At 41.3% G+C, this 16,452-nt stretch overlaps 1 protein-coding gene across 2 annotated transcripts in view; it reads left to right on the plus strand.

Annotated features, from left to right (window-relative positions):
* APMAP (adipocyte plasma membrane associated protein) overlaps positions 1 to 16,452 on the plus strand; it is a 64,096-nt gene that overhangs the window by 44,331 nt on the left and 3,313 nt on the right. Inside the window, exons 8-9 of one of the 2 annotated variants that reach the window (XM_033937885.1) lie at positions 3,770 to 3,962; positions 4,673 to 4,901. In XM_033937885.1, coding sequence (XP_033793776.1) covers positions 3,770 to 3,962; positions 4,673 to 4,678 — 199 coding nt within the window. In that variant the 3' untranslated portion in view covers positions 4,679 to 4,901. Of the gene's footprint in view, positions 1 to 3,769; positions 3,963 to 4,672; positions 4,902 to 16,452 lie in introns of those variants that run through there. The other variant, XM_033937884.1, reaches the window with a different exon arrangement.

Genomic DNA, 16,452 nt, shown 5'->3' on the forward strand with positions numbered 1-16,452 from the left:
ATGAGGAATCTGTCTTGAATTTTCAGCTGGAGATATGACAGTCAGTTTCTTACTTAGAAACCAGCATGGATGTACTTGTTCCCTATTTATTACCTGTTTTTCTTATGCCTTCAAAATCTGTGTGCTGTAGGAAGGCCGTTTGCTGTTCCTTCACTTTAGATTTTGAAAATTGTGCTTACAATCTTTTCCTTGTCTGTTTTTAATTTCCTTCGACTTATAAGAAACACAGTTAAACAGAATTGTCCTTTCGTATGAATTCAGTTATTGGGGATAAGGGAAAGGGAAATTTTTAACCTCTCTTTAATGTCTGATTGGCTTCTGCGTTCGCCTTAACCATCAGGAAGCTCTGCTTTGTGTGAAAACGAGTAGGTGGTGTCATTTGAGTTCTCAGGAGAAAAGTCTCCACACCACTAAAAGCACCATCAGTTAGGGCTTCTGCTGTCAGTGTGAACCAAGCGGCAGTTGGTGAATAAACATGGAAATGAATTACAAATTTCCTGTCATATTAGTCTCTCTCTCAGAATAAAGTGGAGGCTCATCTCTGTATGGAACATCACCATATCCTCTCTGTCTTTTCTGGAATAATAACGGTCTTCACAGTCTCATTTAGACAGGTTCAGTATCTTGTTTATGTTTTAAATGGGGGTATTTAGCAGTGCTGTGGAGTCGGAGTCGGAGGAAATTTCGGCTACCTGGAGTCAGAGTCGTAGTTGCCAAACAATGCACCGACTCCGACTAAATTTAGATTGGAATTAAAAAAAAAAGCAAGTTTAAATGTCCCAATTCACAAAAAGTTATAATTAATGACTTCTCTACTGTAAGAATAAAGACCAATGCATGCAGTGCCTCACGTAACCGCAAAACGAACATGTGCTTCACTTTATGGCACGCAACGCACAATTCGGAGCACCAATACTTATAAATGTATTCTCCCTTGTTGTTGTTTACAACTTATTTCCAACGTTCAACAAGGTTTTCAATACCTCGTTGGTAGAAATCACCTGGTGTAGACTCGAAAAATTCATCCAACCAAGCTCTCCCACCATACGCACAACATCTTTTTACGCGGATGAATATCTTGTTTCACGCGCGGGGTCGTTTGTTTACCGGGGCTAAGCCATTCCTTACGCTGCTTCATATTGATGTACAGGCACCATTTTTCGTTGCCAGTAACGATTCGGTAAAGAAATCGTTCCTTGTTAACAATTCCATCTTTAAAAATTATTGGTACTAGAAGACAAGACATGTTTGCAATTATCGCCCCTACCTTATGGAACTCTATACCTCAGTACATTAGAGACATAAAGGACCTCATTTCTTTTAAAAGAGCTTTAAAAACATATTTTTTCAAGGAGGCTTTTAACATATGAATCTCAGATTTACAAATTTTTATTTTTTAACGCTAGGTTTAGTATCCCATAATTTTGCTTTTTTGAGTTATTTTTCCCTTAAATGTATATTTTCCTCTACAAATATATTGTAACTTTCTCCCTCTACCCCCTTGTTTCGTGTGTGTTATACCCAGTATGTTTTGTTTTTAATTTAAAGGTCAGTGTATTTGTATTTCTATTTTACTTGAATTGTACATCGCTTAGGTATTTAATAAGCGATTTATCAAGCACTGATAAAACTTGGAAAACTAGGAAACATGAGTTGAACAGTGACGAGCAAGCAAACCAGCGGAGATAGTGGCTCATTGATTTTTGTTGTCGTCACTTAAAGCATGCGGAACTCATGCTCCACACTTTTGAACCTTTCCCATCGAGTGAAGATTCTTTTCTATAGCAGTGTGAGAGCATTCCATTTTCTCTGCCAGTTCCCTTGTTGTTTGACGCGGATTTTCATGCAAAAGTTGGTTTAATCGCTCTTCATCGAACTCAGCTGGACTGCCAGAACGAGGTGCGTCTTTGAGGTCAAAATTTCCATTTTTGAACTTGGCATAAGTACAAAAAAACCTGAAGAGTCGGAGTCGTGGAGTCGGAGTCAGAAGTACAAAAAACTGAGGAGTCTGAGTCAGAACATTTATCTACCGACTCCACAGCCCTGGTATTTAGAATGCTGAAAAATATGTCCAGAGTAGATAGGACTGTGATTCAAACAAATTCTTTACTTTTATCCCTTTCGATTTGTGGAATTTTACTGCTGGTATAAATGTTCCTACCAAGTTAGGTTGGCTAGACGATGCAAGGGGAAGAAATATGAGGCAGAATTTCACTGGCTGGCTTACTTAAACCCTTGTTTTCTTCTTCTAGAAACCTAGGGGGCAATTCTATAACTTGGGCCTGCAGTTAGTCCACTGAACTAATTTAATCAGGATTTATTAATTGCGCTTATCCAGTACAGATTATAAGATAAGAGACCCATGTGGCATCATGGGGAAAAGGTTACATTGTGTCGTGGAGGGGAAAATGTTGCAACACAATATAGAGGAAGGTTGCATTGTTGAAAGATGCCATTATAGTAGGGATAGATGGTTCTAATCCTCGAGAGCCCCAAGAAAGTCAGGCTTTCAGAATACCCACAGGGGATGGTTATGTTTAGGTTAACTATTGTAATACTCTTTATCTTGGAATTACGAAAACAAGAGGGAGAGCATTGCAATTTGGTACAAAATGCTGCAGCTAGGTTAGTGATGGGAGTTGACAGGATGGCACATATTAAGCCAATTTTGAAACAATTACATTGGTTACCAGTTGTATTTCAGGTGCAACATAAAGTTGTTTCTGTGGTCCACCAGACCATCTACCATCAAACACCATGGTACTTTCAACAAGTTGTGACACTCTATAAGCCTAATAGATCTTTACGATCTGAAAATCAAAAGCAATTCCAAAGGCGTAGGGAAATTACGCAGACACTAGAGTGATGACTTTCTGCATTGCTGTGTTAAAATGTGGAATGCTCTGATGGACCAATTGTGACTGTGTGTAAATTGGTTTCAGTTTAAGAAACAGCTAAAAACTCAGCTGTTCGTTACTGCATTTTTGTGATCTATTAGGTATTTGAAGAGAAGAATCTGTTTAATCATGTTTGCTATTGTACTCTTGTGATTTATTAGGTGACATTTGAAGAGAATAAATTGTTTAATTATGTAGATTTTATGACCTGGTTTGCTTTTATATTATGTATGTTTTAATTGATGTAAACCATTTTGTTTTTTTGTAACCGGTATAAAAAAGTTTTAAATAAATATGTTTGAGATAGATGTACATACATGGTATGCAGATGTTTATCCAGAAAACCTGACCTGCCTGGGGCTCTTGAGGACTGGAATTGCCTACCCTGTGTTATAGAATTCTTGTGCATTAAATGCACCTAAAATTAGGTGAGAACAGTAGCAGGCAGACATTTTTGATACCTAAGAGTGTTACATGATTTGCACATAACAGAATTCTGTACATTACATGCATAAGTTGAAGACATGCCCATGCCCCACTCATGCTCTGCCCACGTATAATACCCTTGAGGTTGTGTGCCAAGGCACATACACATTCTGTTATAGAATAGTGCATTGTATACATGTGCCAATTTTCATGACCCTTATACAGATGGTTACAGAATTGCCCTTTTATCTTGCTATAACGCATGATTTAGCATTAACTCTTGAATATTAAATAAGCTCAGCCTTTGACCTTACTAAAAATCTGACATGAAAAAGCTGTTTTTCTTGTATGCAAACTTTTTTTTTTTCCTTCTTGTGTAATATTTCATAGTGTATATAACCGACTGTATCCTTGTGTGTGTGTCATTCTCTGACTTTTCTGTCTAGGTATTACGTGTCTGGATTAAGGAAAGGAGGAGCAGATATGTTTTTGGAAAACATGCCTGGCTTTCCAGATAACATCCGGCCAAGTAGCTCCGGAGGATATTGGGTAGCAATGTCAGCAGTTCGACAGAATCCTGGATTTTCTATGGTGGATTTCTTAGCTCAGAGACCCTGGCTTAGAGAACTAATTTTTAAGGTAATTATGCAAGACTGAACAAGGAACAGTTAAGGCAGTGTGCTTTTGTAGTAATTTCATTTAAATCTTTAAAAAAAAGTGGTAAGTATTTTATTATAATACTAGTGTATAGACTAGGGTAGATCCAGCATCTTTTATCTTTGTGTTTTCACTTGGTTAGGGATGTACATTTTGCGGATCTGGTTACATTTTGGGCTCCTTTTACGAAGCCGTGTTAGCGGTATAAACGCGCGTAATAGCGCGTGCTAAACTGCTGGCCGCGCTAGATGCCAACGCCAGCTTTGAGCTGGGGTTAGTTTTAGCTGCGTAGCACGGGTTTAGCATGCGCTAAAAAGCCGCGTGCACTAAAAACGCTAACGCGGCTTCGTAAAAGGAGCCTTTTGTGTGCATAAGTCAGAGTCTCTCAAATTGTGTGCCCCAAAGAGATTCCAGAATTTTACTTTATTAAAAAAAAAATTAAATAAATTCCTTCATAAGTATTTACTAGAATAGATGACATATAAATCGCGTATACAGGAGTCTGTCTGTCAATGTTATGAGCATCTTGCCCAGACAAGCATTATTCTTTGACTTGATTGGTCCTTGAAAACTTAACAGAAAGTAATTTTAGTGTTAATTTTTATGAAGGAGTTATCCTAACTTGAGCAACAAAGCAATCAAGGCTTTTTTACCATTTGGATCTTCATATCTTTGCGAACTTGGATTTTCAGGTCTGAAAACTCGAGAAGAAGAGAAGGACTGCATTAAACTGTTGCATGACTGATTGGTTTTCCTGCTTTGGGGAAGGTGGTGTGGTAGCTGTGGTGTTCACTTTTAAATACAGAGACCTTATTTTATTGCTTTGGGGTGAAAGTTCAGTGTGGACAACCACTAAGTTGTGGTATTTTAGTACAAGCTCCTATTTATGTAGCGAGACTTACTAATAATAATCCTGGTTAATAATAAATGTTATCCCATGTTGATAACGCCTCCCTTTGGTTTTACTTCTTGAAATTAACTTTGACTTGATCTGTACAACTTCTGTTTTTTAAGAATGGGGGTTGGGTTGTGTACTGTGTAGTCTCCAAAATTTAAAATAATAATAAAAAAAAAAATCTAGGAAACAAACTTTAAAAGTAGCATTAGTTTTAAAGCTTTTATGAAGACCTTAGACACGTTTAGAAATCTCTGCTTATTTATGAAGGGTAGAGGGTGATGAATTTGATGTACTGCCTTTTTGTGGCACAACCAAAATGGTTTACATTTATTAGATGCAGGTACTTTCTGTGTCCCTAGCGGGCTCATAGTCTAAGGTTTTTTTACTTGGGGCAACGGAGGGTGACGTCACATCCCTCGGCACAAGGACCCACAGTGAGAATCAAACCCAATTCCTCAGGTTTTTGGTCCACTTTGCTAACCACTAAAGCTACTCCTTGCAACACCCAAAGGGACCTTTTTACTTAAGTGTGTTAAGCAGTTAACACACAGGTGTGGAACTGTTACCATGCTGACATGATGGCATGCACTAATTTGTGTATTAAGGGCATGATGTGCTAGGTGGCAGAAACTGGGCAAAAAATGGGTGTGAACTGCATGTTTCAGTTAGTGCATTGTACTTACCTGTAGCTAGCAAAGGTGCACTTATCGCCTTCCTCAAGAGGAGGCATTAGGTACATCCTTGGTAAAGAAGTGTTTATGCAGTAACTGCAGGAGATGGCTCACCACGGACCACTACTGCACAGCCTTTACACACTAACTAGTGCTCTTAGTTTGATAAATCCAAATATTTTCCACACTTTAATAAAAAGGCCCTCAAATTGTTTGTTGCTTTCGGCTACAAATCCAAATCCCTTCTTCCCCTTTCTCTTCGTCATTTACACAAATTAGGCGGCTTAGTTTTCATTTACTTAAGCATCAGACATTAGCTATGTTAAAAACCCTTGAATATTTGGCTGAAGAATTGCCCTACCTGGGGGCACCAAGTCTGAAACAATTGTCAAATGTACCAAAAATATATACATTTTTTTAATGTATGTAAGAACATAAAGCTCTAGGAGGCTGACCAGTTGGGTGTTAATCTGACTCATCCCCTGCCTACTTTCTATTGAAGGGGGTGGTTCTGTGCTCTGAGTTATTTTATGATTAGTGAGAAAGTTAGCCAAGTGATGGCTTAAAAATAAATGCAGGATTGCTTGAATTTTATATTTAATCTTATTTTCAAGAAGCACAGAAATGGCAAAGAAATATAAAATAATGTGCTTCCACAAATAACATAGTAGTACACAAAGCTTTTCCAAATCAATTCTGACATGTACAATTGGGAAAGGAGGAAAGAAGAAAGAAAGAGACGTCGTGATCACCAGGAGGGAAACAAAGTACTCAAGAGTCTGTTATGAACACAAGTAGAGTTGAGTTGATATCCAATGCCAGTGCAAAATCACAGCTGTAATGCCCATTTCCTGTTTAAAACAAAAAACCTACATAGAATATGGCATTTATGCAGTCCTAAACCTTTCACACAGGCAGATTATGCTGAAACATGGCCATGTTGGGTTACTGTGATCGCCCTGATACATTTAGATACTATTTGCAACCATGGGGAGGTCTTGCTGTCGGAAGACTTGGGAAAACTAGTGAAGGATCTGGGGAAATCCTAAACTTCTGAGGCTTCTAGAGGACCACCGCAGGTGGCCTTCCTGAAACGTGTTGGATGAAGCTTATTATCCCAGGACAAGCAGGCAGGTATTCTCGCTAATGGGTAATGTGATCCAACGGAGCCCTGATGCGGACGCTTCTTTGAAGAAAAAACTCGAAGTTTTGAGTCGTCTGCACCGCGCATGCGCGAGTGCCTTCCCGCCCAGACCAGGGCGTGTCTCCTCAGTTCTTACTTTTCTGCGGAGCCGAGAAATCTGTCTTCGACTCTCTGCGCAAAGTTTTCTTCACTTGTGTCTTCTAAGTCTGCGGTTTTGGTTTTATTTGATCCTAATCGCTAACTTTCGTCGTGTTTTATTGTTTAAAAAAAAAAAAAAAATTTCATCGTTCCATTTGACTGGGCAGGCCGCGAGGCCGCAGCCCTGCGGTTTCGATCTTGCGGCGGAGCTTTTCTCGGCCTATGTCCCAGCCTATCACCGGTTTTAAAGTGTGACAAGTGCCAGCGCGCGATTTTGCTAATGGACCCTCATCGACGCTGTCTTTGATGTCTCGGGCCTAAACATCTCCCGAAATCATGCCGGCCTTGCTCCACACTCACTGCACGTGATTTCAAGTGCCGTTGCGTCTTGTGAGAATCGCTGTTCATGGAGTCCTCGACGGAGCCATCGACCACGAAGGGACCTTCGCCTTTGACATCATCTGCAACTCCACAGCCTACCACCTCTGCGGCACCGAGTCTCATCAAGCCTGCCTCGTTTGTCCCGGCTCAGACTCCGGCGCCTGCTGTGATGCCTTCCTCAACCTCCTCAGGTCAGGTAGCCCAGCAGCCCATTCCCCCAGTAGTGTTAAAAGTGCCCAAGGCCAAGTCCAAGCACTCACACACTGCTCAGGTGGCCTTACTGAAACATGTTGGGTGAAGCTTATTCAGGGACTCAAGCGAGGTACAGACAGGGCATACCTATATTCCCACCAAGAGGGATAGCCATCCAATAAAAGTCTTTCTTTCATTCTGGCAGAACAGGAGAAATTGTGGGACCCCAAATAGGTTCAGAACTCTCCAGAGATCAGTAGATCTCCAGGTGGGTAAGCATCTATGCTGGTTTTACAGGCATTTTAACACCTGATACAGTTTGGATCTGCATCCTGTTTTTACTTTGGAAGAAATAACTTTGGCCCATCCTGGACCTCAAGTAAGTTGACAAGGTCTTGCGTGTCATCAGTCAAAGTCGACAGAGTGGTTTCTATACTAAAGAACTTAATGGAACACAGATGCTGAGATGGCAACCAAATTCTTTACATTTTCCCATCAGTTAAACTGTCACTGCTTTCTTGATTAATTTTCCAAGAAAGGGTAATAGTGGAAAGCTAATAGTGGGTCGAGTTTTTTAAAAATTTTATAGGTTTAGTGTTGAGACTTATTCAGTGCTTTGTGAAAATACTCCACATGTATAGAATCATTTGCAGTCTGCTTAAGGCTGTTTATGAGCAATTGGCCACATTCTTTCTTTATTTTTTTGAACTTTATTTAGTTTTTAATGCCAACAAAAAGGACAATACAATTTATATACAAATAATGATAATCAACCAAGCACTTATAATCAATCAGTATCTATACAAAAGATAAAAATTCCCTCCCCCCATCCATCATTACCATCAGGAATAATAGCAAAATAAAAGATATACCCCCCTCTCACTCCCACCCTCCCTGGATGTGTGGGTGAAAAACAACGGAAGATAAAGGACAACTATAGCAAATCTACAAAAGACGTCAATGGATCCCAAACTAATTTGAATATCTTATTATGCCCCAGCATGTCAGTATTCATTTTCTAATATTTATAAGTTAAACATAAGCTCACCCACCAAAAAGGAAAACTAAGGTGATCCCAATTCTTCCAATTGTGAGTAATCATTTGCATGGCTATCCCGGTCATAATAAGGAAAAGCCGGCATTTATAGCAGTCCTTGGGGGGCTTAATATGCAATAACGTACCGCATATAACTACCTCGTACATAAAGAAATTGATAATAAACCAAGATGGCACTAGATTGGTGCTATTGTTTGATTGAAATAAATATATAGACTGGCTACATACCTGCCCCCCTAATTCTTCCTCAGTTCCTAATTCTATCTTAGGGGAGATCAGAGAAAGAAATCTCACACAAGTGTGGTTGAAATAGTCAAAGCTTTGAGGAGAATTTGACTGCTTACTGAAATTAGTAAGCTCACAATCAAGGTCTCATCTTATTACTAATGACTGGCCATTTTATTGGGATCGTGACATTAATTAATTCATGGTTAAACATAAGTAGTGGGTACATCTTCCAATTACAATCCATTTACAAATATTCTATTGGTTTCCATTGAAATCACATGGCTTGCTATTAATTTTACTTTGTTAGTAATTTCCTTAGCAACAGTGACTTAACTCATCACATGCTATTTGTCTCGCCTCTTGTCGGCAATAGAAGGAAGTGGACAACATGCTGTTGGTTTACTGAGGTCACGCTGACTGTGCAGACATGTTTTCTTCTAATGCAGAATAGTTTACAGAAACAATACATTCCTATAGGCTGCAACCACATGGTTATAGTAACATGATTTTTCTACAGCTACAAGCTCATCAATATTTGCCCTAACTATGTAAGTGGAAGAAAACTATGTTCTTATAAATGGATGTGTTTTTTTTTTCTCTCTAAACCGTCTAAACAACTACTGGAAGAAAAATATGTTTTAATAAACAAATATGTTAGTGTGACTTTTAGCTCATTTTCAGGGACCTATTGCTATGGCTCCAATAGCTCATTTTCAGAGACCTATTGCTATGGCTTCAACATCTTGTTCCAGACATTAAACCAAAATATTTTGTTCTATTAAGGAAAATATGTACTCTGCTATTTATACTTTGCTGTGTCACAAGTGTCTGAAAGATTTCTATTATTCAGCTAGTGTCTTTAAAGTTTTAACTAAAATTGTATCTAATACATATTGGTTATGGGCCCCTCCCCTTATATTCTGCATAATACAATTATCCCCATCACTATGAGTATAAGGAGATCTTTTCTTCGTTTTAACTCTTTAATCAGACACCATCAAAATAAAATTCTATAGTCCATAACCTTCCCAGTCTTCCAACGTACCCCCACCTCAAACCCGAAGAAAAACAGTAGCATATTTGGTCTTTAGTATCCATGTAACTTGCCACATGTATCTCAATCTTTTTTTTTTTTCCTTCAATGAAGCAACATAGTGACCACATATTCAATCTAGTGTCTGAAAAATCAACCTTCCTCCTGCTGTTCTTACAAGTAATCCTCAAAACAGACCATGTGCATCGCTGAAACTTACTAAGGAGCCATTTGAGAGAACAGAAGACACAGTGGGTCTTTTTATCAGTTTGTAGTCACACTGGAAAAAGATACAGAACAGTGATGTGCTCTTCTACCAGGTATCCTAAAATAGGTTTATCCTCCATTGAAGCAGAAAAGGTTATAGAGACGCTGCCCTACTAGCAATGATTTCCCACGTGGGATATATCTGAGAAATATTCTCAAATCAAGGAATATATCATGTTTGGCATGAAATCTTATCTGCACTACTCCATATCACCCTAAAACTAATGGTCTGGTGTAACAGAACCTTAAAAGGATATTAAAAGCCTTAGTGGGAGACCAGGAATAAGAATGGTGTCGGTTCTATGTAGTGTTTGTCTATAACAGGACTAGGCAATTCCAGTTCTCGCGAGCCACAGGCAGGTCAGGTTTTCAGGGTATTCACAATAAATATGCATGAGATAATTTTGCATCTCAAGGAGGCAGTGCATGCAAATTCATCTCGTATATATTCATTGTGGATATCCTGAAAACCTGACCTGCCTGTGGCTCTCGAGGACCGGAATTGCCTTCCCCTGATCTATAGAAAGATACCTAGGAATCTACTGGATTTTATCTACTTAAGCTGCTTTATGGCAGGAGGGTAGCAGCAGAAGGGAGTGGGAATCCCTCCTGCAGGGGGGTTTGGGGGCAGGAAGGAGTGGGCATGCCCCCTGATGTGAAACTTCACCAGGGGGGGGGAAGGAATCCCCTGCCACAGCCGCTTAGCTGATTGTGGCAGGGGGATTCCCTTGCTGCAATCAGCTGATGGCAAGGGATCGGGCACGATTCTCTAACTGCCACCTCTGACATGGGTGCCAGTTAGAGAATCAGGGTGGTTAGGCAACGTTAGGTGTTAGGACAGATTCGGTTCTGTATATGACTATGATGTGCAATTCTCAGCCACCGCTTAGGCAGCAGCTGAGACTGGCATCCTGCACAGAATTTCCCCCTTTGTGCATAGTCCTCATTTCATACCATGACTGATTGTGCTGTGTTCATTATTCTTCAAAGAATTGCCTCTTTGAGTCAGACATTTCGGGAATTGTAAGATAAGCGTGCAAAGGGGTGCATTCTATTCTCTGTTTTTCCCCTGTTAATTTTTGAGCTGTTTTATTATTGTATGTCTTTTTAAATTTCATTATTATTTATTTTGGATGTTTTATTATTGATTTAATAGACTGTGCTTATTTTCCTCACTTTAAATATTTCAAATAGTTGCATTTGCTGTGGCAGTACAAGGTTATCCAAAGATTTGTTGGTAAGGGAGTTCAGCAGATAATGTACAGTGGGAGGTATATGTGGATGAGAAGAGGCAATCAAAAGAAAATAGTTGAATGTGTTCTTATCAGTGATTCAGTGTAGTATTGTTGCAAGATGGCAAAGTAATCCTTATTTTCTACACCAGTCTAGTCTTTAATTGCTGAAAAGATGGAATGGTTCATCCATCAGCTGTGACCAAATTTACTGATCTGATATAGGTCCTGCTGGTCCCATTTATCAAGCACAGTGGTTGGTTGTCCAGATTCTCCTCTAATAGCAATAGTAAAGATTAATTATGTGTTAGACCTACTGCTTTCCTTGGTGCCTTGTAAGCCCATCTTACTGTATCGAATAATGGGCTATTTTTATATTCCCAGGGAGGACACCTGACCTGGCTTTGTTGTACATATTTTAGTTCAAATCTTTTTATTGAGTAATAAGCAAACAGGCCACACAATACAGAGATCCAAATAAAAAGGCAAAACAAAGATACATTTGACAAATCTATTTTGTCTCTCCCCAGCTCCATATGTCACTGTTCAGTATCCATGAGGGGACTTGAGTCTACTGATCCCTCATAATACTGTGACTGAAGAAGTTCCCAACAGCATCCATTTTCTTCCCTTCTCCCAGTTAACTTAGTGAGGTTTAAAAAAAGGTTTGGATAATTTCCTAAATACATAAGCCATTATTAAGATGGACTTTGGAAAAATCTGCTTATTCTTAGGATAAGCAGCATAAAATTTGTTTTACTGTTGGACATCTTGCCAGGTAAATGTGACCTGGATTTGACCACTGGGCTTGATGGACCTTCGGTTGTCCATGTTTGGCACCTTGTATGTTCCCCATTCTATCCCCAATCTCTGGGGCCCCTCACCCCCAGCAGTTTCATCTAATATAAAAAATCCCTAAGCGCACATGCGCACTCCTACCTGCGTGCTCCCGTTTTCTGTGAGCTGTAGGGACCCGCAGGTAGGAGTGCGCATGTGCGTGGCGGTGCAGAGCCTGTCGGATGCAGCGGCTCTTGCAGTCTGAACTTAAGGATGTGAACAGGCCAGGGCGATGTCAGCGGGGGCCAGAATGGACTTTAATTGCTGCCTCCCAGGCTTCTCCTCCTGCTCCGGCTGGGCCCGCGTAAAAAAAACCCCCAAAAACCCAGAGCTCGCTTCTGGTCCGGCAAGGGCTGCGGGTCCTGAAACCTTCCAATTCCAGCAGCGTCTGCAGCACTCTACACACGCTGCTTCGGGGCCTTCTACTGAAGGTTAGTTGGGACCGCGGGAAGGGTGGGGTAGGGGAAACACTGCTGCTGCACAGGGAAGTGGTGGGAGAGAAATGCTGCTGCATAGGAGGCAGGGAGAGAGACAGATAGAAAGAAAAGAAGAAAGACACAGGGGCAGGGAGAGACACAGAAAGACAGACAGCGGGAGGGAGAGAAAGACAGAAATAAAGACACACAGACATATATTCTAAGATCCGTTAATGTAACGGGCTAAAATACTAGTCATAAATATATCGACGATTACACCAGGACCAAAAGGAGAGAAGTAAGTTAAATCTACCCTGGCCAACAGTAACAAATTCTGTAAATGATATATCCGAGTAACTTAAGAGACTGTTTACAGTTACTACACCAAATGAGCAAGATTGAAATTACCCATAAGAACATAAGAACATAAGAACATAAGCAATGCCTCTGCTGGGTCAGACCTGAGGTCCATCATGCCCAGCAGTCCGCTCACGCGGCGGCCCAACAGGTCCAGGACCTGTGCAGTAATCCTCTATTTATACCCCTCTATCCCCTTTTCCAGCAGGAAATTGTCCAATCCTTTCTTAAACCCCTGTACTGTACTCTGCCCTATTACTCCCTCTGGAAGCGCATTCCAGGTGTCCACCACTCGTTGGGTAAAGAAGAACTTCCTAGCATTCGTTTTAAATCTGTCCCCTTTCAACTTTTCCAAGTGTCCTCTTGTTCTTTTATTTTTCGAAAGTTTGAAGAATCTGTCCTTCTCTACTCTCTCTATGCCCTTCATGATCTTATAAGTCTCTATCATATCCCCTCTAAGTCTCCTCTTCTCCAGGGAAAAGAGACCCAGTTTCTCCAATCTCTCAGCGTATGAGAGGTTTTCCATCCCTTTTATCAAGCGTGTCGCTCTCCTCTGAACCCTCTCGAGTAACGCCATATCCTTCCTAAGGTACGGAGACCAATATTGGACGCAGTATTCCAGATGCGGGCGCACCATCGCCCGATACAATGGCAGGATAACTTCTTTTGTCCTTGTTGTAATACCCTTCTTGATTATGCCTAGCATTCTATTTGCTTTCTTAGCGGCTGTTGCGCACTGTGCCGTCGGCTTCATTGTCATGTCCACCATTACCCCCAAGTCCCTTTCTTGGTTGCTCTCATTCAATAATATCCCTCCCATTGTATAGTTGTACCTCGGGTTTCTGTTTCCAACATGCAATACTTTACATTTCTCAACGTTGAACTTCATCTGCCATCTCGCCGCCCATTCCCCCAATTTGTTCAAGTCCCTTTGCAATTCTTCGCATTCCTCTTTAGTCCCAGCTCCACTAAATAGTTTTGTATCGTCCGCAAATTTTATTATCTCACACTTCGTGCCTGTTTCTAGATCATTTATGAATATATTAAATAGCAGCGGCCCGAGCACTGAGCCCTGCGGAACACCACTCGTGACCCCCATCCAGTCCGAGTAGTGGCCCTTCACCCCTACCCTCTGTTTCCTACCCGCCAACCAGTTTCTGATCCATCTATGTACGTCTCCGTCCACTCCATGGTTCTTCAGTTTCCGGAGTAGACGTTCGTGAGGCACCTTGTCAAAGGCTTTTTGGAAATCAAGGTATATGATGTCTATGGGGTCTCCTCTGTCCATCCGTTTGTTAATTCCTTCGAAGAAGTGCAATAAGTTCGTTAGGCACGATCTCCCCCTGCAGAAACCATGTTGGGTTGTTTTCAAAAGTTCGTTTCTTTCCAGATGTTCATCGATGTGTTCTTTAATCAGTGCTTCCGTCAGTTTCCCCGGAACCGAAGTCAAACTCACTGGTCTGTAGTTTCCCGGGTCACCTCTTGATCCCTTTTTAAAGATGGGCGTGACATTGGCTATCTTCCAATCCTCCGGGATCATGCCTGTTTTCAAGGATAGGTTGCAAATTTGCTGCAGTAGTTCCGCTATCTCCTCCTTTAATTCCTTCAGAACCCTGGGATGGATTCCGTCCGGACCCGGGGATTTGTCAGTTTTAAGTTTTTCTATCTGCCTGTGTACATCATCAAGGCTCACTTCCATGGATGTTAATTTTTCTGCTTGATTTCCATTGAATATTTGTTCAGGTTCCGGTATGTTGGTTGTGTCTTCGTTTGTAAATACAGACGAGAAGAACATGTTGAGTCTTTCTGCGACTTCTTTCTCCTCCTTCACCGCTCCCTTCCTGTCTCCTTCGTCCAGCGGTCCTACCTCCTCCCTAGCTGGCTGTTTCCCTTTAACATATCTGAAGAACGGTTTGAAATTTCGTGCCTCCCTGGCTAGCCTCTCTTCATACTCTCTTTTGGCTTTTCGAACCACACGGTGACATTCTTTTTGATACTTCCTGTGCTCCTTCTGGTTCCCTTCAGTTTTGTCCTTTTTCCATTCCCTGAATGAATTTTTCTTATTGCCTATCGCTTCCTTCACTATTTTAGTCATCCATACTGGGTCTTTTGTTCGACCCTTTTTGCACCCCTTTCTGAATCTGGGGATGTGCAGATTTTGTGCCTCGCTCACTGTGTCTTTGAAAAAAGACCAGGCATGTTCTACTGTTTGCCATTTTTTGGAAGTGTTCCTAAGTTTCTTCCTTACCATTTCCCTCATTGCTTCATAGTTTCCTTTCCTGAAGTTGAAAGATGTCGCTATGGTTCTCTTTCCGTTCGGTATGCCTACTTCAACCTTGAACTTGATCATATTATGATCACTGTTTCCCAACGGTCCCACTACTTCCACTTCCTTTGCAGGTCCCCTTAGTCCATTTAGGATTAAATCCAGAGTGGCATTTCCTCTCGTCGGTTCTCTAACAAGCTGCTCCATGAAGCAATCTTGTATAGCCTCCAGGAATTCTGTCTCCCTAGCGCATCTTGAGCTTCCAAGACTCCAGTCTATCCCAGGATAGTTGAAGTCTCCCATAACAACTGTGTAACCACTTTTGCATTCTCGCTTCATCTCAGCATCCATTTCTTTATCGCTATCTCCGGTTTGCCCGGGTGGACGATAGTATAGGCCCATCTTTATTTCATGCCCTTTCCTACCCGGTATTTTAACCCATAGCGATTCCAGTTTGTTGATCATCTCCGCTGTGTCCATTCTTGTCGATTGTATGCTTTCTTTTACGTATAGGGCTATTCCTCCTCCTTTCTGACCTGACCTATCCCGGCGATAGAGCTTGTACCCCGGCAGTGCTGTATCCCATTTGTTTTCCTCATTCCACCACGTTTCAGAGATTCCAATGATGTCTATGTCCTCTGCATTGGCCATGGCTTCTAGCTCCCCCATTTTGTTTCTTAAACTCCTTGCATTAGTATATATGCAGTTTAGATCCTGGCATTTTGTCGTCTTCATTTCTTTTCCCTGTGCTTCAGTCTTTGGTGTCTTCTCTTTTGCTACAATCTTTCTAACCTCCTCTTCTGGGTTAGTTGACTCCTGTAATTTGTCTCTTGTTTCTTCCCTGCCTTTTTTCCCCTTAGTATCTTCACGGGATACCTTCTTCCGAATCATCGACGCTAGGTCGACTGTCGGCTTTCCCCTTTCTCTTAGTTTAAAGCCTGTTCTATTCCTCTCTTGACGTTGTTTGCTAGAAGTCTTGTTCCCGCCACGCTCAGGTGCAGTCCATCTCTCCTGTAGAGCTTGCTCTTGCCCCAGAACGTTGTCCAGTTCCTCACGAAGTGGAACCCTTCTTCCTCACACCATCTCCTCATCCATGCATTTATTGATTGTAGTTCTTCCTGCCTTTTCACATCTGCCCTCGGTACCGGTAGGATCTCTGAGAATGCTATCTTCTGGGTCCTCATCTTCAGTTTCCTTCCTAGAATCTTGAACTGTTCTATCAGCGTGCCTCTTCTGTAGTCTCTCCTGCTGACATCATTCGTCCCGATGTGGATCATTACTGCGGTCTCTTCCGTCTCCGCTCCTTCCATAATTGCAATATACTGTATACTTTTTCCCCCACTACCCAAGTCTTC

This window comes from Geotrypetes seraphini, chromosome 3 (genome assembly GCF_902459505.1).
Source record: "Geotrypetes seraphini chromosome 3, aGeoSer1.1, whole genome shotgun sequence".
NCBI classification, from domain to species: domain Eukaryota; kingdom Metazoa; phylum Chordata; class Amphibia; order Gymnophiona; family Dermophiidae; genus Geotrypetes; species Geotrypetes seraphini.